This window comes from Thalia democratica, chromosome 6, assembly GCF_965202585.1.
Source record: "Thalia democratica chromosome 6, ktThaDemo2.hap1.1, whole genome shotgun sequence".
Lineage (NCBI taxonomy): Eukaryota > Metazoa > Chordata > Thaliacea > Salpida > Salpidae > Thalia > Thalia democratica.
The window spans coordinates 45,582,746-45,606,760 of record NC_139170.1 but is presented as its reverse complement, the minus strand read 5'-3'; the positions used below and the strand labels follow the sequence as shown (position 1 = coordinate 45,606,760).

At 25.5% G+C, this 24,015-nt stretch overlaps 1 protein-coding gene across 1 annotated transcript; it reads right to left on the bottom strand.

The window, feature by feature from the left end:
* Nucleotides 1–7,292: 7,292 nt before the first annotated feature.
* On the bottom strand, nucleotides 7,293–17,138 carry LOC145838472 (uncharacterized). The gene is made up of 12 exons (XM_082946071.1): nucleotides 17,059–17,138; nucleotides 16,253–16,289; nucleotides 14,461–14,561; nucleotides 13,749–13,845; nucleotides 13,250–13,308; nucleotides 12,755–12,880; nucleotides 11,039–11,128; nucleotides 10,572–10,634; nucleotides 9,983–10,117; nucleotides 9,435–9,553; nucleotides 8,688–8,887; nucleotides 7,293–8,165 (listed from the first exon to the last, which is right to left on the bottom strand). The coding sequence occupies exons 5-12, from the start codon at nucleotides 13,268–13,270 to the stop codon at nucleotides 7,714–7,716; spliced, it is 1,206 nt and encodes a 401-aa protein (XP_082802197.1). The 5' UTR covers nucleotides 13,271–13,308; nucleotides 13,749–13,845; nucleotides 14,461–14,561; nucleotides 16,253–16,289; nucleotides 17,059–17,138; the 3' UTR covers nucleotides 7,293–7,713.
* Between the last annotated feature and the right edge of the window lie 6,877 nt (nucleotides 17,139–24,015).

The following is a 24,015-nucleotide window of genomic DNA, read 5'->3' as shown; positions in this document are numbered from 1 at the left end:
GCTGACTTTGTGACAACCCTGCTTATTATGATAAAATTTTCACTGTCTAAGTTTAATGCACTTGAGCTTATTTGTAAAAAGAATATGAACTATATGTATATATTGTACCAACTATACTATAAAACTGATTTTAAACAATATTTGTTTCAGGCAGCTAAAACAATATTATAATTTTATTGAATTAGTTTCAAGTCTTGCTTAAGATAAACATATTTATAAAAAAAACCAATTGGTTATCAAGTACTATAGAATTAACTTTAATTAATATTTGGTTTGATCATTTAAGTTCAAATATTATGATATTTTTGAAGTAATGTGGAGTTCAAGATAAATAAGAGTCTAAAATTATATATTAAGCTTTAACTATATATTTATTTGTAACCAAACTATCTTATATATATTTTCTATAGCTTATCAACTCAATTTAACTCTTAATTTTTTTAAAATTTTCCACAAAATAAATATACTAACTCACCATTAGCTATTTCATGCTAATCCATGGCTGTGTTTAATTAAATGATTGTAGTAGCTCTACTTACTATGAATTATATTCTAGAATGATCTTTGTTTCTATGAAAATTCAAAAGCGACAAAACAATTAAAATTTTGTTACACGTTGAGTTTTTAAAACACAGAGCTAGTTTAAAGGTACCAGGTCTGCAAAAATTGGTTTAAGGTAGTTTAACATTAAACTCTCGTAATCTTTGTTTCAAAAAACTAGTTAAGTTGAAAATTTTGTTAAGTGAACTTCTTTCATAAGTTTAAAAAATATAACAGAATACATTTCATTTTTCTTAATTTTATTTTAGTAGTTTCGTACTAGGCTCATCAGAAAATGTTTCTTACAAGCTAGAATGAATACAAGTTTAAAAAAAATCATACTGTAGTTTAAAGTTTTAAAATATAAAATGACGTAATAATCGAATGTTAAAAATTAAATGAGTGCTTATGCTAAATAGATTTGGTATACTAATAAAACTCGTTAGAATTAAACAATCTAAAATAAAGAAGCTATAAATATTAAAATTAAAACTATACTCTAAAATAAAATTTTACAAGAAACTAATTTCTTTAAAATTACATAACATAAGGATTTAAAAAGTCTAGTTTGGTATACGAACTTTTTCTGCTTACATAAACTGAGCCTTAAAGATTGAATACATAAGGTTTCCAGAATATGCAGTTAAAAGAAAAGTACTCATCTTTTCAATCTTCTTTAATTCGCTTCTTTTATTTAGGCATCTCTTATCGTTCAGTGCATATACAACGGATGTTGCTTCTTTGAGACACAGCCTAAATGTTGGGCTATTGCCGTCAGCTATAGGCTGTGCTCTTTTTATAACTTCCCAGGATATTCCAAAGTCAATGCCACAGCGCTTTAAGCCACAAACATACTTTGAAAGCTCAGTGTCATTTTCATATATGCCGCCTTTAAAAGATTTTTATTATTGGCATACCTGAATCTAAACTAAGTCTGAGTATAATTCTGATGCTCATTTAAACACAAGTAAACTAAATACAATAACTAAATGTTTGCCTTTCCCGACTAAAAATTCGGCACCGATCTGTGTAAAATTAATACCATTTGAATCTGAATTAATCGATTTTATTAATTAAATTGAACTTAAACCTGGTAAAACTAATAACTTACAATATAATTTACGTAGCAAAATTAATTCTTTATAAGAGTCTAATAAAATTGTTATTTTTGCAGATAAAACTAATAATTTATATAAAATTAGTCCAAAAATTTATAATACGTTACTTTTAGACAGTATCACAAAAAACTATAAAAAATATGTCAATAATCCGGCTAATACGATAGATTTCCGTGCACAACCACTTTTAAATTAAAATAATATTATTGGTAAACGTATATCTAAGTTGGAAAGATCGCAAGCGTATATAACAGTAAAGGATCATAAAATAATTTTCCTGCAACAGTCAAGTGCAGACCAGGGGCGTGTCTAGACTTTTTCAAAGGGGGTTCACAGTTTTTTGTTCTTAATTTTCCGCTTAAGTACGCATTTCTTAGGTATGCACTGTCAGTTAAGTACGCAATATTTAGCCAAAAAAATCTGTGTTTAGAATGCTTTTTTCTGCTTAGAAATAAAAAACATATAAGTAGCAGAGACGTGTCAAGACTTTTTTTAGTGAGTATAATACTTTTTTTGTACAAAAACAAAGTATTATGTGTGGTAGATTTTAATAAAAACTTTAGAAATTTTCATGATATAGTTGACTATCATATAGTTGACTAAAGTTTTCTTATCTACATAATTATTTTTTACTTTCAAAAATTAAAAAATACTAGTTAAACATAAAGCAAAAATTTGATAATTAATAAAATTCTTTTAATTTTCGTAAAACAATTAAAAGATACACATTGGGTCATTTATTAATGACAATACGGAAATTTGCAGGAAAAAGTGAAGCTAACATAAATAACGTAAATATTTATTAACATGACACTGAACACGTGAACTAATCAAAATTAGTAACTAAAGTGTCCTAAAATTAGTAAAAAATATTTAATGATATATAAATAAATTGATAAATTTAACATAGATTCTAGTTAAAATAATTAGCTAAATATCAGATTTAGATCAAAAGTTAGTTATAATTTTGAAAACAAAGTTACCAAAGTTAAAAATGAAACCAATTGAGTTGGATTAATTCAAAATTAGTTTTTTAAACAGTTTTGATTGGCTTATTTTGTATCAAAAGTTTCTTTTTTTGTATGTGCATTATACTTTAATGTTGAATTATAGAACTTTTATACATTTTTTACTTTTTTTAACATTAAATCTTTTACAACTACGTCATATTAGATTAAAATTATTCAAAAGTTTAGTAAAAAAGCACAGTTAAATCTACTTAAATATGTAAAACATCCGATTAGATCAGGGGTTCCCAACCAGGGGTGCTCGCACCCCTTGGGATTGCGAGGTAGCATTTCAGGGGGTGCGAGATGGCTTTTCATTTTTGTTTTATAAATAAGGAGATTTTCACTCTCTGATAAAGTTTATAAAGTTAAAAAGTACATTTTGTTATAAAAAGAAGTTGGCGCTAATTTTCTGAATAAATTAATTTTAATAATACGTCGTAGAGCAAAAACACATTTCTAGAAGTAAATTCATTTTACTTATTTAATTTAATAGCTGTTAGACAGTATATTCTGCACCTGCAGGGTACTCACTGTTTTCTTCATCGACATGCCTTGGCATCAAAAACATTGCCCTCGAAATCTAAAAATGTCCTTAATATTTGTGTGAGGACAATCAACTGGATTAGAAGAGGTCTTGCTCTTAATACCGTCATTTTAAGTCGTTGTGTCAAGATTATGTTAGTAAACATTCAGTTTTACTTTTCCATACGGAGGTCCGCTGGCTATCACTTGGAAGAGCTTTAACGCGCTAAATGGAATCAAGGAAAGAAGTAAAAGCTTTTCTTAAGGAACGTGACTATGATCATGTCAAAGAAATGGAGTCAAAAGATTTTAGTCAAATACTAGCTTACTTAAGTGACATTTTCAGCCTCTAAAATGACATGAGTGTTTCTATGCAAGGGATAAATGTAAATATTGTAAAATGTCGTGAAATCATAAATACTTTTAAAAAAAGTTAAATTTCTGGTGTCGACGAGTTGAAAGAGGCAATTTATCAAACTTTCCATAACTCGAAGAAGTGACTGATGAAGATGAGTGTTTAGTTCCAAGTGTGCGTGAAGAAATTATGAGCCATTTGGAAATACTATCCAAGTCATTTGACGGATATTTTAATTAAGGAGAACTGGAAATTTATGAAAAATGGATAATAAATCCATATTCTTTTAATTTGAATCACATGTCCGATGACGAATCGTTAAAAGATGAACTTATTAAATTATGCATGAATCGTTTTCTCAAAATGCAGTTTGAAAGCAAAACTCTTGAACAATATTGGTGTTGTTCAATGAATATGTTTCCAAAACTTGGTGAAAAAGCACTGAGTACTCTCATTCCATTCGCGACGACTTACTTGTGTGAGTCTGTATTTAGTACTCTTTTGTCAACAAAAATTAAGTCAAGAAACTGCTTGAATGCACAGCCAGACATGCAAATTGCTATCAGCAACAAAATGCCATATTTTCAGAAAGTTTTGTGCAATAAACAGAAACAAAAAAGTCATTAACTTTTAGAGTAGATTTAAAATTAAGTTCTTAATCTTTTCAAAATAATATTGAATGAATAGAATTTTAATAATTTGTTTAATTACTCATGAGTATAACGAAGTGTCATTTAGGATTTTTTTATTAAATATATAAGATTAGTTTAGTTTTTTGTTAATGTTAATTGAAAAAAAAAGTTTTTTATAAAGATAGATTTGTTTTTTTTTTTGTTTAATTGAAAATTAATTAACTTTTTTAGTTAGCTTAAAAATGAAGAAGTAGAATTACAAGTATTGAGCTCCATACTCACTTGCTTGACCTTCAAAAACGTTTATCGTTGCAGAGGGAAGAGTGAGTTCTGATGTTTTCTACCTTATGAAAAATAGATAAAACTTAATCGAATATAGTTTGTTATGTTATTAAATTTTTAAGTACTATTTTTTTGTAATACAGTACACTGTCATAAAAATTAAAATACAAATTATTAATTAATGAAATCCATAATTTTTTGATCAAATTATTAATAAATAGTTATAGCATATAGTGTTAGGGGTGTGAGATCAAATTAAGAGACTTTAGGGTTGCGGGGTATCAAAAAGGTTGGGAACCACTGAATTAGATAATGTTTTAATTGAATAATCTAATCTTTTTTTCTTTTTCTTTTTTTTTCATAGGGTTCACAGGAAACAGGAAACCAGTCAAAACACGCCCCTGGTGAAGACTAATAAGTTAAACGCATATTAGAAAAATATCTAAACAAATTTTAACTAGTATAATTAAAGACGTAAGAACAGCTACTAGTCTAATCCAATGGAAAAATACTGGTGAACTTTTACAATGGTTTAACAATATCAAAAACAAAAGTAGTTAGCGTTAAATTAGCTTTGATATTGTCGAATTTTATCCGTCTATTACAAAAGCACACTTAGTTAATGCAATAGATTATGCATCCCAATTTTCTAATTTCAATAAATCAGATACATACATTATGTTTCATTCGTGTGACTCTTTACTTTTTTCGGGTGATGATGTATGGAAGAAAAATGACACTGATAGTTGTTTTGATATACCAAAGGGTAGTTTTCATGGAGGTATGCGACCTTGTTGGGTTATACATTCTAGATAAACTCAAAAGTACTTTTGATAGTTGTGGATTGTATAGAGAAGTTGGGCTCGGTGTCATTGATCTTTCAAAACCTATTGTTTATGGAAAGATTAAAAACTCAACGTTTAAACTAATATCTGATATCGGTTTTAAAATAACTTTAGAAATAGGATAGCAAATAACGAATTTTTAGATGCTTTCTTAAATTTATCTAATAATACTTACCGTCCGTACCGTAAACCAAATTCTTTATTAAACTAAATAGTATTAATTCTGACCACCCTTATCATGTAAAAAAATGCCTCCCAGTAATGACACAAAAATGTTTAAGTACCTTCTCTTCGAATGGAAGGATATTTAACAATATATAAGCACCGTACGAAACTGAATTAAAAATCGAGGTTTTAAATGTAAATTAAAATATGAAAAGTTAGATTTAGGTAAACAACGCAAAAAACCGCGCAACAGACATATAATGTGGTATAATCCTCCACATTGCTCTTCAGTTAATATAAACTTAGTAAAGAATTTTTAAAGCTAGTTGATATACACTTCCCCAATAGCCAGTTTTATAATAAAATTTATAATAGAAAGACAGCTAAAATTTCTTATAGTTGCATAAGTAATGTTAAAACTTACAATCGCCCAACAAAACAGTAATTTTGAACTTTAATAATATACATATCAAAGCTAATACAAATAATAATTCTAGTAATTAAGATACTAATAACGAGTTATAAAAATCATATAATAAATAACAGTAATAATAATTTTAATAGTAGCGATAATAACAGTAGTGCTGATGATAATCCTAATAGTAGTAATTTTAATTATAAAAATCATCAAAACTTTAAACATAAAAGATATAAGCTGTAATAATAATTCGAATAGTGCTGATAATGAAAATATTGATAACAATAATACTAATAATAGTGTAGATTATAATAACCAACGTATTATACAAGTATTGCTAAAATGATAAAAGAAAACTTAGAACAAGTAATAAATAATCGTGCCAAAAGTATAGTATAAGTAAAATGCATAACAATAATACTATAAATATTCAAAACAAACTAAGCCTAACAGTGATAAGTTAAGTAATATGCCTAAAACTTGTAATTGTCGTAAAATAAATAAAGATAACTGCCCATTAAAAGATAATTGTTTAATTAAAAATGTAATTTATAAAGTTAAAGTTGAAAGTAAGGGCCCTGATAAAATTTATATCGGTAGTACAGCAGGTAGTTTCAAAAATAGATATGCTAACCATAAACAAACTTTTAAAATTATAAATAAAAAACAAAGCACGCGTTTATCGGAATATGTCTGGAGCTTTTTTCACAGGTACGGTAAAAGGCAAAACATGGAGTGGAGTATTGTTTCAGAGATCAAGCATACATCTAACGGAGTAAGTAGAATTTGCCCAACTTGCAATACAGAAAGAGCAGTAGAAGATAAAGACCTACTTCTGAACAAGCGGCAAGATTTATCGAATATTGTCCTTACAACCGACAATAAATGACTCTGTCTACTTATGCACTTATTTAATTCACAACATTTTCATATACAATCACAAACACTAAGTTTAATACATATAATTTTAAGCTGAAAAAATTATTGATTAATTTGTTAAATTTATTATGACGTAACATTTCCACACAACTTAATTTATGTTTCATTTAAAAAAAAACTTGCCTATTCTTAAAGCTTTTTTGAGGTTAGTATACAATTTTATTAAATTTGTAGTTTTTGTAGAAAATTTAAAATCTAATTAAACCATAAAGTTCGTTTATAGTTCTTACTCACCTAAATATTATACATGCATTTTTTCTAATGTGTGTTAATATTTTATAGACTCCGTAGATCTGTTCTTAAATTTATTTGAGAGCAGTGAAACGCCGTTAGTCGGAATAAAGTTTTGACACAAAAACATCTGTGGTAAAATATTTATCACTAAATGTTTAATTATGTACAACGTTTTTGTTTTTAATTTAATTTAAAAAAAATCGAACTTATATAAAAAATGAGGCGGAATTAATAAACTTTTTTTAATTCAATTATTGAACTAATAGTTATTAGTTTACATTAACTGTTTTCAAAATATTTTTTAGGTTGAAATTTTTCAATACTATTTTGTCAAAATTTTGTGTTTGTCAAAATTTAAATATTAAAGTTAAATAGAAAAATTTTCTAAATAAAATTATATCAAGTTTTAAACCTTTAAAACAAATACTACCAAATTTTAATATAGTTCATCTAAATATGATAAAAAACAATTGAGAAACTTCAGTGTAATAAACCTAAAATAAACTTGAGAAAACTGCACTACACATTGCAAAGTCGCACAAAAAAAAAACAGTCAGACAAAAAAAGTCGCACATAAGTCTTTAAAACAACTTAGATTTTTTATAATACAATTACATTTTTAATTGGCAAGTAAAAAAAAAACCAAGTTATCGTCAACTTTTATCTTTTTCGGGTTTTAAATCGGTTGCAGGTTGTAACAAGTAAAGTTTGTTGTTAATTTTAACGTACTGCTTTCCATCTATGTTAATTGTCGATGGTAAAATATTCAGTTTATTCGATTCACAACTATCACTTGATGCAGTGCCTTCATCATCGCCACTTGTTGCGGAATTTGAATCAGAAGCTTCAAAGTCACCTCCCGCATTCAAATCTTCAAAAGAGTCCTCCTTAGATTTTTTAGCCGGCATGATTTTCGGAACTTTTTTTGAACTTTTTTTAGGTTTTATTGGTCTATGCGTAATTTTTGGGATTTCCTCTATTCTCAGTGGTTCATTTTCACTGTTTTCTATTGCTTTTGGTTGTTGCGGATTTTGGTTTTTTAGACTTTTGAAGACTTCAATCACTTTGTAAAAGGGAGAGGCGATACCCAACGCGACTATCAAACCTGTTGTTTTGTAAAAGTTCAAATTTTAATAATGTAGATAATAGTACAAGTTTTTTTGTTATATTTATTTTTGATTTTGAATTAAAATAATTATTCCCGCAAAAAATACATTTGTGCATTTTAAAACTTTTTATTGATAATTATAATGAGTTTTTTTATAAAAAAGAGGAACTATTTTTAAAATACATGCTAATGATTTTCTATCAATGTGTAAAATAAACTTGAATGTTCTTTATTATTTCTTATTTTATTATTTCTTATAAACTTTAAAAGAGGTTACAAACCATGTACTTAAAGTTTTTACCATTTAAGATTATTATGATAAAGTTTTAAATTCAAATTTAGACTTTAAACTTAGTCATCTGTAAAAAAACAACACTAAATTTTATAAAAACACAATCAAACTTTTGCCTGTAAAAATCAACCAGATAATTACTTGCTAAAAGTACAGTTTTTATTGTTGCATAGAAGTAAAAAAAAACATTAGGTTAAATGATCATAAAAATTTCTATACAAACTCACCAATAAGAAACAAAGGGGCAAGTATTTGATGAACAAAACTTAATTTGCTGAAGAACATTTGAGTTGATTCCGACGTAATAATTGCAGATTTTGTGAAGAACGGGTGAAACAAATGATCCATTATGTAACTGATCAAGATTTTCACGAAATCGCCTTTCGGATCTTGACTCGATCTCAATGAGAATTGCTCACACAAGTCTCTGCGATATGTTGTTAAGAAAATGTAATACAAAAGTAAGAACAAAACAAATAAAGCTTATTATAATTATATGCTTTTGTTAAACATAAGCTGTATTTCAAGATTTATTATCCGTTGACTACTAAGTACTTGATCAGTGTCAAGTGATAGAGAATGTTATCATTATAAAATTATTTATAAAAATACTTTCGATTTTCTGAAAAAAAAAACATGAGGACTGAAAGAAAAACTTTTTTAAGAATAAATTTTCAATTAACATAATTATTATAACTGACAAAAAACTATAATGATATTTTTTTTTGTGTCAAGCTAACAATTATTTTAATGGGGACGGGTCAAACATGCACGAAGACACTTTTGCATGAAGGGTCAAATATGCACGAAGGGTCGTTTTGCACGAGAGTAAAAATAAAGTGTCCCTTCGTATATATTCGACACCTACCCAATTTTTATATTAGCAAGCGGGGTAGACTAACACAAAGAACCTACAAGAAAAATAAATTTATATTATAAAGAATAACAAAACATACTTCATAAAATAAACTAACTTTTGTGTTGACCCACCATATAAGAACTTGCTTTTGTCAATAATGTATTCTGTGTAGCTTTGAACGTAATCTTTACTGCAGAAGTCTGGTGGACTCTCGTTCAAGCGTTTCATGTAAGACTTCAATATTTGAATGTTATAAATAACTACTTGACAATTTAATCGTACAATAAAAACTTAAAATATATTATTTGTTGTGGCATATTTCAAATGAGCTTTGTTAAAAATCAGCAAGATATATCTAAATTACAAAAAAATTATGAAATACATATTGCCCTAATTTTAAACATTGTTATGTACTCTTTCTTTATGTTCATGTAAGACTTCAATATTTGAATGTTGTCAATAACAAGTCAATCACTTAAAATTGCAATAAAATTATAAAATATATTTAAAATGAACTTGTCTTAAAAATAATCACGATATATTTATATTACAAAAAAAAATAATGTGACTAAATATAAAAATGCTATCGTTTTTAAACATGATTATGTAATCATACAACAGCACACATATTTTAAACAACTAAAATCTAAAAAATTAACTTACTTTTTCTATGTAGGACAAGTAGTAAAGTAGAAATGATACAAACGCGCAAACTGCCATTACCTTGAAACATTTCTTCCATTTATTCATTATGACGTAATAAAGCATCAACGCTAGCTGAAACATTATAAGAAAACCCTGTGTTTGGAAAAAGAGTTTATAGTTGAAGTTTCAACTGTTGTGATTTTCATACACAAATTTAAAAGCAGTTTCATTTTTTAGTTCTCGGTTAAATTCTGAAAGTATATATGCTATGAAAAGCTAAAGTTGCGTTTCAGGAGTTATATATAATTAAGAAAATAAGAAACTACAATTAACTAATTAAATTAGTTGTTGAAATAAAAAATCTACAAAACGAATAGTTTCTATTTTGCAATTGAAACATTAAAAGTCCAATAAAATTTTCACATCAAAACGATAAATAACTCTACGAAAACCGGTGCCATTTATAAAAATGGTTAATGCAAAACCAGATCTAAAGTTGAATAAAAGATCCGGATCCAGCTGGGTCTGGTGTATAATTAGACTCATTTAATAATGTATTTATTTATCTAATTTAATGTTTGAGTTGTAGAAATAGTTTTCAACTTACCAGAAAAGAATAAAAAGTTTTCACTATTTTCCACTCATTAATATCAAACATCCGAAAAACTTTCTGAAAATAATAAGTTGTTGAATCTATTGAAAAAATTTAGTTAATTCTTTGATATAATCAAGTTAAAAAAAATGCTGTTTAAAACTACTTCATTTTATTAATTCCATGAAGTATAATTTTTTTGTTTTTGTACGCAATGTAACATTCAATTTAAAAAGTGCACAAAAAACTTAAAAACTTTCGTAATAGCTAACAATCACACTATTAATTTGATAACAAGCAAAAAGCACATGTATTAAAAAAAAAATTCTACAAATTACAAGCATCGAGTAAAAACTTAAATATAAATTTATTTTAAAATATAATTGAACTCTCTAAAGTTTTCTATCTGTAATAACAGTTTCAAAAATGTTACTTATTAAAACGGAATTTTTTTTTTAATACTTTATGTTTTGCAAACTAACCTGCAGTTTCCCTGCAAAACTGACAGTTTGCACTTCAAAATTTTTAATTGATACTGAACTGAGCGATTTAATTAGCACATCAATGATAGTCTGTTGTTATAATTAAAATGTGTTTTAAAAATTTAAGATTAAAGTAGAAGGTTTACTCATTGAAATAATAACAAAAATAAATTTTAGTTTTAAGTTGTTGAACATTCTTTTACTTTAACACGCTGTTCATATATTTGTTTATTTTAAACAATATTAATAATTAAAATAATAATAATTAAAAAATTTAAAATAAAACAAGGCTAGGTAGCAAGGTTGCCACAGATCAAGCTTAGAAAAATTTCCTGACCTTTTACTAAAATTTTCCTGACTTTTCGAAATCACACTCTTAATTTAAACTTATTTTAAAATACATAATCAAACACTTAAAACTATATTAAGCTTTCAATCTTATTTTTATACAGGTTAAAACAACAGTTTTTTTGATGAATTCAATCATCTAACTTCCATTACATCACTTGAACCATCTGTGTATGACTTATGTATTTGCAATAAACAGCTCTATTAACAAAGTACTTGTATTTTCTAACTTATAAACACAACTTGTCTGAAAAAAGAAACAAATTTTTAGCATTTCCTAACATAATTTATCTAAGTAAACGAAAAGACACATAAGGAACTTTTACAATTAAAACCTTAAAACAACAACGAACTTATACAACTAAAACCTTAAAATAATTATGAACTTTTACAATTAAAACCTTTAAACAATAAAGAACTTAATCAAACACAGTTTTTTTTACTATATGTACTAAAATTTATTTTCTCCGTTTCTTTATTAACACTTCAACCTCTTCATCTAATGAAGACTGGTCTGCATACTGTTTAATTTTCTTGCCAGTTAAAACCATTCGCCTCATTTTATTCAACTCGTTATCATCTGCTGCCCCTCCCATTTCTCTAAATCTAGCTACAGTTTGTGAGCTTCATTTCTTTTCTTTTTTCACTCATTATTTTTACCAGATGAAGGCATTGGGAATGAAGTTATGTAAATTTCTAGTAAAAATTTGCAATTTTAGTCTGACCTTGAAGATTTTTTAATCAATTTTTTACCATTTGAAGGCTTTGGAAAATAAGGAATTTTGTAAATTTGAACGAACAAAACCAGACTTTTTTTTCAAACTTTATCAAAATTTCTGACTTTTCTTGACTTTTTTCAAAATTCCTCATTTTTTCCTGACTTTTGTTATTTTTTTAGTTTTTTCTGACTTTTCCTGACCTTGTGGCAACCTTGGTAGATGATAAAAACTATCTGATATTTAAAAAAATTATATTAATCACAGTATATGTTTAATTGTAGTTGACAAGATATCAAGACTGTGGTAATTTAAACTAATATAAATAACAGTTCAAAAAAAGAAACATTATTTTAGTTTGACTTTATATTGGACAAAAAAAATATTTGACTGTAGTTTTTTAATACTTTTACCTCTTTTTATACTGTTTTATAGAGTTACAATGAAAATATTCGAAAGAGATTTGAAATTTATTAAAAAAAAATCTAAACTAAACGATTTGTGTTTATAGATTAAAAAACAACATTAATCTTTATACACTTTAGATGGTAAATTCATTATATAAACAATAACTAATAAATATCAAAAATGAACTTATGAAAATATAAATTTTAGGTTAAAAAAAAAACAATCAAATAATAAACTTACTAACACCTGAATCGTAACGATTTTCAGTATATGAAAATATGTTTTTTATTTCTTTTCCTGTTAGTTTGTGAACAACATTCAAATTATAAAACTTATCATCTTCCAAACTTTCAACATCTTCCTGTTTCAGCTAATTAAAAATATATATAAATTTGTTTTAGATAAAATAAAAGTTTTAAAAATAAATATTCCAGTTAATCTAATTTTGTTTGAGTACATGGTGTAAATATAATTTCCTTTATAATATTTTACTTCTGATTTTTTTGATCTTGTTCATCAAGCCATATTAAGATGGTTTTGTACATAAATTTGTTTTATTTATCTAAGTTGATTTGAAGAACTATTGAAGAATTTTAGCAAAAACAAAACAACTAACAGTCTTACTTTATAAGCGTTTTTGTGGTATTATTTGTTTTTACAAAAAAAAAGCTTTTGAAAGAAAAAAATAATAATTAACATAACAGATAAAAATTTAAAAAGTAAATTAATTTAAACTAACAGTGTTAACGTGTTCCTTCATATTTTCAATGTAGCTTTTAAAAGGAAACACAAAATTTGCTGAAAAAATTTTTTGTGTCAAATATAACTTAATGCAATAATTACCAATAATAATATTAAAGTAACAACTGTTTAAATCTCATACAATTTAAACAAAAAGCTATTATGATAAGGATAATAACTTGTGTTAAAAATTTTCAGTTAGATGAAATGTTATGTATATTTGTATAAATAACTTTATCAATAGATAAAAAATGCTAAAGAAGAAGTGCTACCACTTACAAATTTGAATCAAAACAAAAATATTGGTGTTAAGTTAAGTATAGTTTAAAACAGAGCTAATACTCCTTTTTATATTTTTTTATAACTTTAAAGTTTTATTTATGCCTTTTAAGATTAACAGAAGAGTATTCTTTTTAAATCACCACAATATACAAATATGTAATTTATTTCTAAATTACTGTTGTATATAACTTTATTTACATACCAAAATTACTAACTGAGTACTTCAAATACAAATCCTTCATCATTTTGAAGTTTTTGAACTTGAAAAGGATTTGGAAAGGTCTTAAACTTGACATTGCCATTATCTTCCGCCTTAATATTTTTTTGTATTAGTTTACACTTAAATTAATACATATGTTTTTTAAATGCTTCAACTAATTGTTATATCATAGATAGTTATGTAATTAAAAAAATCTATCTGTAAGTTTTTTATAAAGACAACTTTTTCAAAAAAACTTAATCAATTTATATTTTTAAAAGACAAACAATTGAATATAAATAAATGTTAAGCATAAATTATATTTTTCAATGTTTTTATCAAATACAGTTTTTTTGTCAGTATAGTTTGAGTTTTTTTTGGTTATAGTTTTAAAGTATTTTAATTATGTGTGAATATCTTTTTTGTATGTATACAGAACAATAGCAACGTTAACTGTTCATAGTGCTTCACATTATTTACACATAAAATATGAATAATGTTTGTAACGCTACTTGTTTGTTACTTAGTAAACTTTTTTTATACACAAACAAAATATAAAAAGTATGAGGCATTAACAAGTCTTAGGCCAAAGAAGTAACTAACTTTAAAAAAAATTAATTGGAAAATACAGAATACTTCACAACATTTCAAAACTACAAAGTACAATAGCATAATAGGCTTGAGTTTACTAAAAAATTAATTTTAATTTGATAGAGAAGCCAACTTACACCTGATTCAATCAGTCTGAAGTTGTACAACCTGTTTGGCGAACTTGGATCTCCTGGGTCGTCCGCAACTTTCAAGTAAAGTTTCGATTCATCTTTTAGCTCTGAAATGCACTTTGTGCTCGTTTATTTCAAACTTGGTTGTAGAAAAACAGTTTGTAACAAAATACATTTGTAAAGATAACAATCGTCATCTTCTAAAATTTAAAAAAAAAGTATTTATTTTAAAAAATAGTTAATATTCTTTAAAGAAAATACAGTGAAAATATTTGTCCCGCTAAACTTTATCATCCTGGATTAGTTTTTCTAATATTAAAAAAAACTATTTTTCATATCTGTTTTAACAACAGTTATACAATACATGAATGATTAAGTGGTTGCTATAACAAGAAACATTTGTTTTTAACTCTTCAAGTTGCAAAATTATTTTTAAGTTCATAGAAATACCAGATAAAAATTTTATAAACATTTCAAGTAAATCACAACTTTTATAGCAAAACAATCTTTACATCAAAGGAATTCAAACTATTAAGATTTTTTATAAAAAATAATAAGCATAAGTGTACAATTATTGTTCTTAGAAAAACAAATAAAATTTCAAACTCATTTTTTAAAAGTACTCCCATCTTAAAAACAGCATCAAAAAACAAGAAGTTTCATTATAAAAACGTATTAAATCAACGTTTCTAAAAACAAAAGAGCAGAAAATATTGTGTGTTGTACATCTTAAGACGGAACTAAATTAACTAACTTTAATTTTATGTTTAAATTGTTAAAAGTTAAAATACTAAATAAAATACTTATATTATCAGTTGCTTTTACTGCCTCCAGACTAATATCAGGGTTACCACTCGTTTTTACAAAAATTTTTCAAGGTTTTCCAAATTTCTTCCAAGGTTTTAAAAGTACACATTTTTGGGTTTATTTTTAGTTTAAAGTTAAGTTTAAGGTAAGAAACCTATGTTAAATAGTATAAAAACATTGAAAAGATACTGTAAAGCTACTTTAAATATGTTTTTGATAAAAATAAATTTGATTATGAAAATTTTTATTTATGTATATTATAGATTTTTTGAGTCAAATCAAAATTTTACAACTGAACATGTGAAAATTGTTAAAATTCCAGGTTTTTCAAGGTAAAGTGGCTACCCTGTAATATACAACAAATACTTTCTTTATTTTAGCTTTTACCATTTTTTTTTTGGTTTACTATATACTAAAGGTTTAAATAAAAGTATTTAAATTTTTGCTTAGCTTAAAGTTATTAATGCATTTAATAATCAAAATTTAGACAACTAAAGACCTGAAATATAATTGCTTTCTATATGAAACTGAAAAAAAAACATAAAAAATTGCATTAAAAAGTATGAGAAAAAAAAAATTTATAATGAAAAACAAAAAAATGTTGTTAACTTTTTTATTAAAAGTGCACAGACACACAGTTAAAACATAATTTACTGAAAAAAAATCTTCTTTTATAAATATTTCATGACAGTATGAATACTTTTTATGTAGTTTATAAAACTAAATAGTTTTTTAAGTATAAACTAACTACTATAACTTACAATCAGTCATGCCATACAAAACTAAATTCATTTCTTAAAAAAATCTTATTAATTACATTGTATTATTATTGTTTATTGAACAAGAAAAAAATGCTCAAAATATTTTGTTCAAAGACCAGGTGTACAAAAGAACCTTTCTGTTATCAAGTCATATTTAGATACAGTTTACGATCATTGTCCATAATTTGGTGCAATAATAAAATTTAAACAAAAAAAGAATATTTACTCACCTTTTTTGACTTCAATACTTTTATTGTCTTCAAACTCCTGATAAAATATAGCTGTGTTTTAATTTTTCTTTGGTAAAAAACTAATTAAGTAAATTGAGCTATAAACATTATAACAGGGTTGCCACTCTTTTAGTTGAAAAACTATCCAAGTGACTAAAATATATCCTGATTTTTAAATTCTATAAAAATAAACTGTAGTAATTAAAAAACGGTTTACAAAACATATTAAAGTTAGTAAAAAAGTAAGCTTTTGAAAAAAAAAATGTTTTAAAATACTAAAATTTTTAAACTACAACAACTATATTTCATATAAGATCTATAGAAAAAAAGAGACTGAGATTAGGATAACCAACCTTTAAGTCAAAAAACTAATCTATGTGACCTTAACCAGTCCTGAGTCATTCTGATTTTTTTCAAGTCATTAAAAATGATGTTTTAACTATTTAAAATAATTAAAAATCAAGTTTTTCAGCAAAATTGGTTAGAAAATAAAGAAATATTATAACTAAATCTCATTCAAAATATATAAAAAATATGTCTTGAGATTATTTAAAAAACCGATAACTTTCAGGAGTTTTTCATGAAAAAAAAACTATCCTGAATTTTAAAATAAAATTCAAAACGTTTTGAGTTATCCTGAGTGTGTGGCAACCCTGGTACCAACCAAGTACCAGTAAATTACAACCAATTTGAACTTAATTTGATATTTATAAATCAAACTGTTTTTAGTTGTTTAAAAACTTAGTAATAATGATTAAAAAAATGCAAAAAATTACAATGGTAAAGAACTAATTATGAACACTAACCTTATATTGAAGACTTCCACTAATCAAAATACTTACAAGAAGAAGGCAAAATATAACTTTAATGCTTCTTATACTATTAATCATCTAAAAATTACATTATATTTTTACTTAGCTGTCAACAACTTTTCATTTTAAGTTATTTTGACTTTTTAATACTTTTACAAGAATTTGATTTAAAAGTTTACATTATATCATAGTTAAAGTCAGTTATCAAAGAACTAAAAGGGATTATTGTGTAAATTATATCTATTATAAGTAATGAACTTCACCAGACGACCAACAGCAACAGCGTCCAAGAAAATCTATAACTAGCTTTTGTCCTTATCAGGACTCATCAGGTAGGCAGAGTTGTGGAAATCACTGCAGTGATTTAAGTACATAAGCACTAAAGCAACAGTTTATGGGTAAAGTCTGGAAAATTAACGCAGCCAAATTGTTCACAGCTCAATGTTCAATATATTGATAGCTTATTGTAAGATTATAATCTACGCTTGTTTTCATCAATTTTAGCCATTTATAATAAACAAACAAGTTTTTTTAGTCAAAAAATTACAAAAAACTAATTTGATTAATTTTTTTTCAATTTATAAGTTGCTTAGGATATTAAAAATCTAATTTTAATAATTTGACAAGTCATCAGCTTTAAAATTAAAACAATGATATACTTTTATTAAGTTTTCAAAATTCTGAGAATATTGGCAATGAGAAGTTTTTATTCCATATCAGAAACTTTTTACAAGACTAGTTATATCTCAAAAGTTAATTGACTTTGTTATTCTTTAAAATGTATCTTATATAGCATACATTTAGCCTTCAAATAAAAGTCATATTTAATTTTAGTAAAAAACAACTAGGAATTCTATGGCCTTAAATTAAACAATATGAATTCAAAATGAGATATACTTATTTTATAAATTTTGTTCTAAAACCAGGTGATCTTTACTAGTTCAATTTTAAAGTTAATCATAAAGAGGATATTTTCCTTAGCCGAGTTCAGGGTTTCCACTCTTCAAGTCAACAAAACTATCTTGAGTGACCTTAAACTATCCTTAGTCATCCAGAGTTTTTTCAAATCCTTCAGGAGGTTTAAAAAACTTTTAAATCATGAAAAATCAAAACCATCAACAACATTGGTTAACAAACACATCGGCGTCTGCAGAGCAGAAGCCTGGACTTTTGTATGCTGTGAGATAGTGTATGATCAACCATTTTGTTGAAATTGGTTAAAAATAGCAAGATACTGAAACTAACCAAATAAATAGCATCTAGATAAAAACTGGCCTGAGATTGTCAGAAATTTTAAATACTTTCTGAGTTTTTTTTAAACAAAACTGTTCTAGTCAACCTGAGTTTAAACAACAAATTTCAAAATATCCAGAAAGTGTGGCAACCCTTCAAGTTTTTATTAACCTTACTTTAAACTATTAACCAACATCTTAACAGGGTTGTCAATCTTTGAGTCAAAAACCTATTCTGATGAATCTTAAACTGTCATGAGTCATCCTGGGTTTTTTAAATTCTTTAAAAAAAATTTGCTCAAAACTATTTTCTTTTAGATAAAAAAAAAGAAAAGCCATATATATATGCCTCTAAATTTGATGTTTACTAAAATAACGAGAAATACCGCTTTTAAAGATTTAACATTTAAAGTTAAAATCAATTGTGATTTTTTTCAAGTTGGTGGATAATTTAATGTAACCATGATGGTTAAGTTTATATATAATAAGTAGGGAGTACAGCACATTTTTTGGTCATATTGTAAACTTCATATGAGTCCATATGATTTGGTGTTTTTGCTTCATTAAGAATCTAAAAACAAAAAACAAAATTGCTAAAAAAAAGTATGCCGCCTAAAAAACTAATTTTAACCCCAAAATTTACATATTTTTTGACTAAAACAGTAATAAAATCACTTATACATGTCCTAGACTTATAATTTATATCTTAAACAAAAGCCTATATTTATTCACATAGATTTAAAGACATATTAACTGCTTTTGATGTGTTATGACATCATAATTACTCTAAGTATGCAAATTTTGTCTGTAAAATGGTGCTCTTTGCAAAATTAAAAAGTGTAACTTGTTAGTTATTTTAATTAAAAAAATTGTTGTAAAACAAAACTTTTTAGGTAAACTTACTTACCTGTAAAAATTAAGTTATATAACAGAATACATTGCATTTTCTTTAAATCTATTTTGGTACTTTCGTAGTAAGGCTCATCAGAAATAGTTTCTTACTGAATTGGAATGAATACAAATTGAAATAAAATCATACTGAAATTTAAAGTTTTAAAACATAAAATGATGTAATAATCAAATGTTAAAAATTAAATAAGTGCTTATGCTAAAAAAAAATTGGTATACTAATAAACTCGTTAGAATTAAAACAGTCTAAATAAACAAGTGATAAAAATTAAAACTATAGTTAAAAATAAAATTTAACAAGAAACTAATTACTTAAAAATTACTAATATAAGGATTTAAAAAGTCTAGTTTGGTAAACAAACTTTTTCTGCTTACATGAATTGGGCCTTAAAGATTGAATACATAAGGCTTCCAAAATATGCAATTGAAAAGAGTTCTCTGCTCTCACTAAGACTGAAAAATTGTAAATTTTTAATTTTTAAAACACTCAGGACTGTCCAACAAATGTTGCCCAATCGCCTAGAAGTATTTTTTTGTTGGTTTCTCAGAAGGGCCATCAAACCACTTTTTCAAGACTTTTGGAACATGTTGATCGATTCTTACATGAAACCTTTGAGATGTTTTTCCCACGTAGTCACTACCACAGTGACAACTAAATTTATAGATGATGTTACTTTTTTCATGGGTGGGAGAAACATCTTTGTAAATTCCACTTAGAGGTCGATCAGTATACAAAACTGTTCTTAAATGAACAGAGATGAAAACTTGGTTTATTTCCTCTGAAATTTTCTTTGAAAACCTCTCAGAAATATTTCCAAGGTAATGAAGTTTTAAGTATACTGGACACTTCTGAGGGCCAATCATTTTTAAAGCTGTTGAACTTCTAGCTCTTGTTATAACTTTTGAAACTAAGTTACCTGGATAACCAAGGGAAAGGAGAGTGTTTTGAAGTGTTTTCAACTCGCCTTCAAGAAAGCAAGGAGAACAAAGTCTGGTGAAAAAAGCTGCAGGCTAAAAAACTTTTAAATAAATATTCTAAAACCAATAAAATCCAAGTTCTTGAACATACTTGGTTTTATAAAATAACAAAACATTAGAACTAGATCAACTAAATCTCAGTCAAGATCTACAAAAAATAATTTGTCCTGATGTTTCTAAAAATATTGAAATTCTCTTAAGTCTTTTATAAATTCACAAAGGTATCATAAGCCTGTCAGAAATAAAAAAAAATCATAATATCTTGAGTTATACTGCGGCATCGATAGACTGGTAATTGTTTTAATGCTGATAGCTAATTTATAAGCCTCTCTTTAGATTCTAAAAAAATGCTTCAAAAATATCATACCTACTTACAAATAAATCTTACTTACTAGTTACTGGCTAACTTAATGATTAGGATTACACAACTTTAATTATCATTAGCTGTAGCAATAAAACTAGAATAATTCAACTTTGTTTATCAATTTTAACCAAAAATAAAAATAACTTAAAAACAACAGGGTGGCAACTGTTTGTTTTTAGGATTCTTTCTAGATTTTAAAGTTACAAGTCTTCTGGTCTCTTTTAAGTACAATCAAAATTACATTTGAGGTAAAAAAAAACTTTTAATTTTCTGAAATTAAAAATATAACCACTTTTAGTATCAGTGAAAATGCTGAAAAATTATATTTAAGGCCATAGGGGTGTAAGCCATGTTTTTTACAAGTTGATCTTATTTTATAGAGTTTTTTTTTAAGCTTTAAGATGTTTTTTATCGTTTTAAAAAATTCAAATTATTTTTTGAGATATGTCTAGTCAAAGTTGGGCCGCATAAGAGGTTCTTTATGGGGATGGAAAACTAAAACAACGAAAAAATACTATTTTATTTAAAATCTATCTCCTCCTACATTTTTCAAGCAATCTTCTTCAAACTTTCAGTCTAATCTTTATACAATAACAACAAATGTTACTTTGGACTTAAAAAAAAATTTTGTAAAAAGTTTTTGTTTTGAAAAAAAAAACTTTATTTTTTAATTTATTTGATATTTTTTTTATTTTTTTTAATTAAAAAAATTTATAAGTAACATTTTTTTTATTAATATAAGGAACACTTCCTGAAAATTTGAAGAACATTGCTTGAAAAATAGGGAGGAGATAGATTTTTAGTAAACTTTAAAATTTCCGAGAAAATTGACCACAAAATTTTGCAGTCAATACGTTTGTATCAGAAACTTTTTACAAAAAATAAAATATCTCAAAAGTTAACTGATATTTTTGACTACTATAAAAACTGGTTTGTAGTTTATTTTTAAAGCTTTCATGTAAAGCAAAAGTTAAATTTTGTAAAAAAAAGTGTTGGACCCCCCTATGGCCAAATAGTTTGATATAGGGTTTCTTACTTTTATAAATTAAGATAACAAAAATCTTCTAATTCTTAAAGTTTTTCAACAAATTTTGTTCTAAAACCAGGTGGTATTTTTCCCAAAAATACAAATTCAAGATATTTCAGGTCTATAGATATAGTAGAGAATGTTGAAAATTTTCAACAAATACTATTAAGAAATATACTTTTTAATAATTTTATGTTTAATCAATGTTTGTTAAAACAATTTGCCTTGACTCTTTTAGGACTTTAATAGTCTCACAAGTGTTTTTAAAACTTATTACATAAAAATTAAGCTCTTGGACTAAAAAACTTGTCAAGGTTTTTAAATTGTATGAGAGTCAAAAATCATTTAAGATAAATAACATATATATGGGTGCACGACTATTCAAATTCGGACAATTCAAATTCCGACAATTCAAATTCTTAAAAAAAGATTAAAACAACTAAAAATAAAAAAGTAATGTGTGTTTGACTTAAATAAAAAATGCATATGTAAATCATATTAATATCTACAGGCCATTTTTTTATTTTTGCAAAACATTAAATATTTTTTGAGATATGGTTTATATAAAGTAAAAAACATAGTTATTTTTAGTAATTTTAAATATCTTGAAAAGTATTTTAGATTTTGAAAAACAGAAAAATAGTGGCTTCAGATACTATTAAGATCTACATATGTATTTTTTATTTTTTTCAAATTTATATTACTTATTGAGATATAGTCCTTTTAATATTTTTTTAAGAATTTGAATTGTCGGAATTTGAGTTGTCCAAATTTGAATAGTCATGTAACCCATATATATCAGGGTTAAGCAAGCTTGGACCCATGGCAAGCATTCAAAATTTTATCTCATTAATTTACTTTTTTTTTCAAAAAAATCATTAAAACTTTAGTGTTATCCTTACATAAGATGGAAATGCAAACAACAGCTGTTTTGACAGACAACAATGTGCTCAGGCTTCAAAAAAACTGTTTATTATTCTTAAAAGATTAAATATTGCTTAATTTTTTTTTCAAAAAATAGTAAAATTTACATTTTTTAAGCACAATAAAAGTTTTCCTTTGCCCTACTGACCCCTTAATTATACTATTGACTAAGAATTTATATATAAAAGTTTTAATATTAAAAGACCCTAACCACTAAGAGAGAAAGTGAAAATCTATAGTTTCATGTGTTTTAAAAACTTTATACTATTCCTTTCTGTGGCTCTTTATAAATTAAATTTTTCCAGCTATCTCTTTATATTTCTGTGGTAGGTCGAAAACTGTTTGAAATAATTTTAAAGTAGCACTTTGTATGTCAACTTTCAAAAAATATAATCAAAGTTTAAAATTAATAAGAAAGAGTTGTTTTTTAAGAGATATTTAAAAATAACATGAGATACTTTCTGTTTGGAACAAGTTCACCTTTTAAGTGTTAAATTTATATTTGAGTTTAAACTGTAAGAAAGATATATTAAAAATCATAATAGTTTATACTCACAAATGTTTATATTCATGTGATAATTACAAATTTTTAAGTCTCTTTTTAAATTTGCAATAAAAAAATATTCATAATATTTATAAATTTGGATATTTTTTTCAAAATACTCATCAATATCTAGAACCTTGATATTGTAATGGTACATCAACTTGTATTTGAAGCTTTTTTGTGTTCAAGGGGAAATTCCAGAAAGAAACGTATGAAAATACTGATGAAATTTTAGGTAAGTTAAGAAAAGGAGCACATAATAAATTCCTGATGTATTATTGTAAATTTAAGAACACTGCTATTAAAACAGCCCTAAAAAGTGGTGGGGGCATTCTAGCCACAGCCTGCTGCAGTAAACATGATATTCTAGAATAGACATTTTCTTTTTGTGTGTTGTACAAAGTATTTTTTCAGTAATGATACTTTTATAAGTACTTTTTGTTAACATTTTTAAGTAGTTAAATCTTGATTTTCTTTAAACATTCTTAAATTATATTCCTGTTAGCTTAGATTAAATCTTTTGTAAGAGTTTTGACTGCATTTAAAGTATTTATAAAATATGATATTCTTTATATATTTGTTGGTGTTTGCAATTGTTCTTTAATACAACATGTTCATTCATGTCATGCCTAGTTTCATAAGGAGTAGCTCTAAGTATTCTTTAAAATCAGCATTTAGTAACTTGGTTTATTGTAAGAATTGTTATTTAGGTAAGTTTACAAGTAGATTAATATTAACTAGACTGTTCATTGTAAATGGCCGACATAATAATCCCCATGTTAGAGATCTTTATTTATTTATTTTTTGGGGAATTTTTACAAAATGTAATTTGATTTTCGAAATTTTAACTGCAGTTAAAGGCTACTAAAAGAAAATTAAAAGTAAATCAGTCTTTGAAACATATACTTTAGCAAAAAAATTGTACATTCTAGTAAGTACAACACTTCATATTTTCAAATTTTGTGTGTTTATT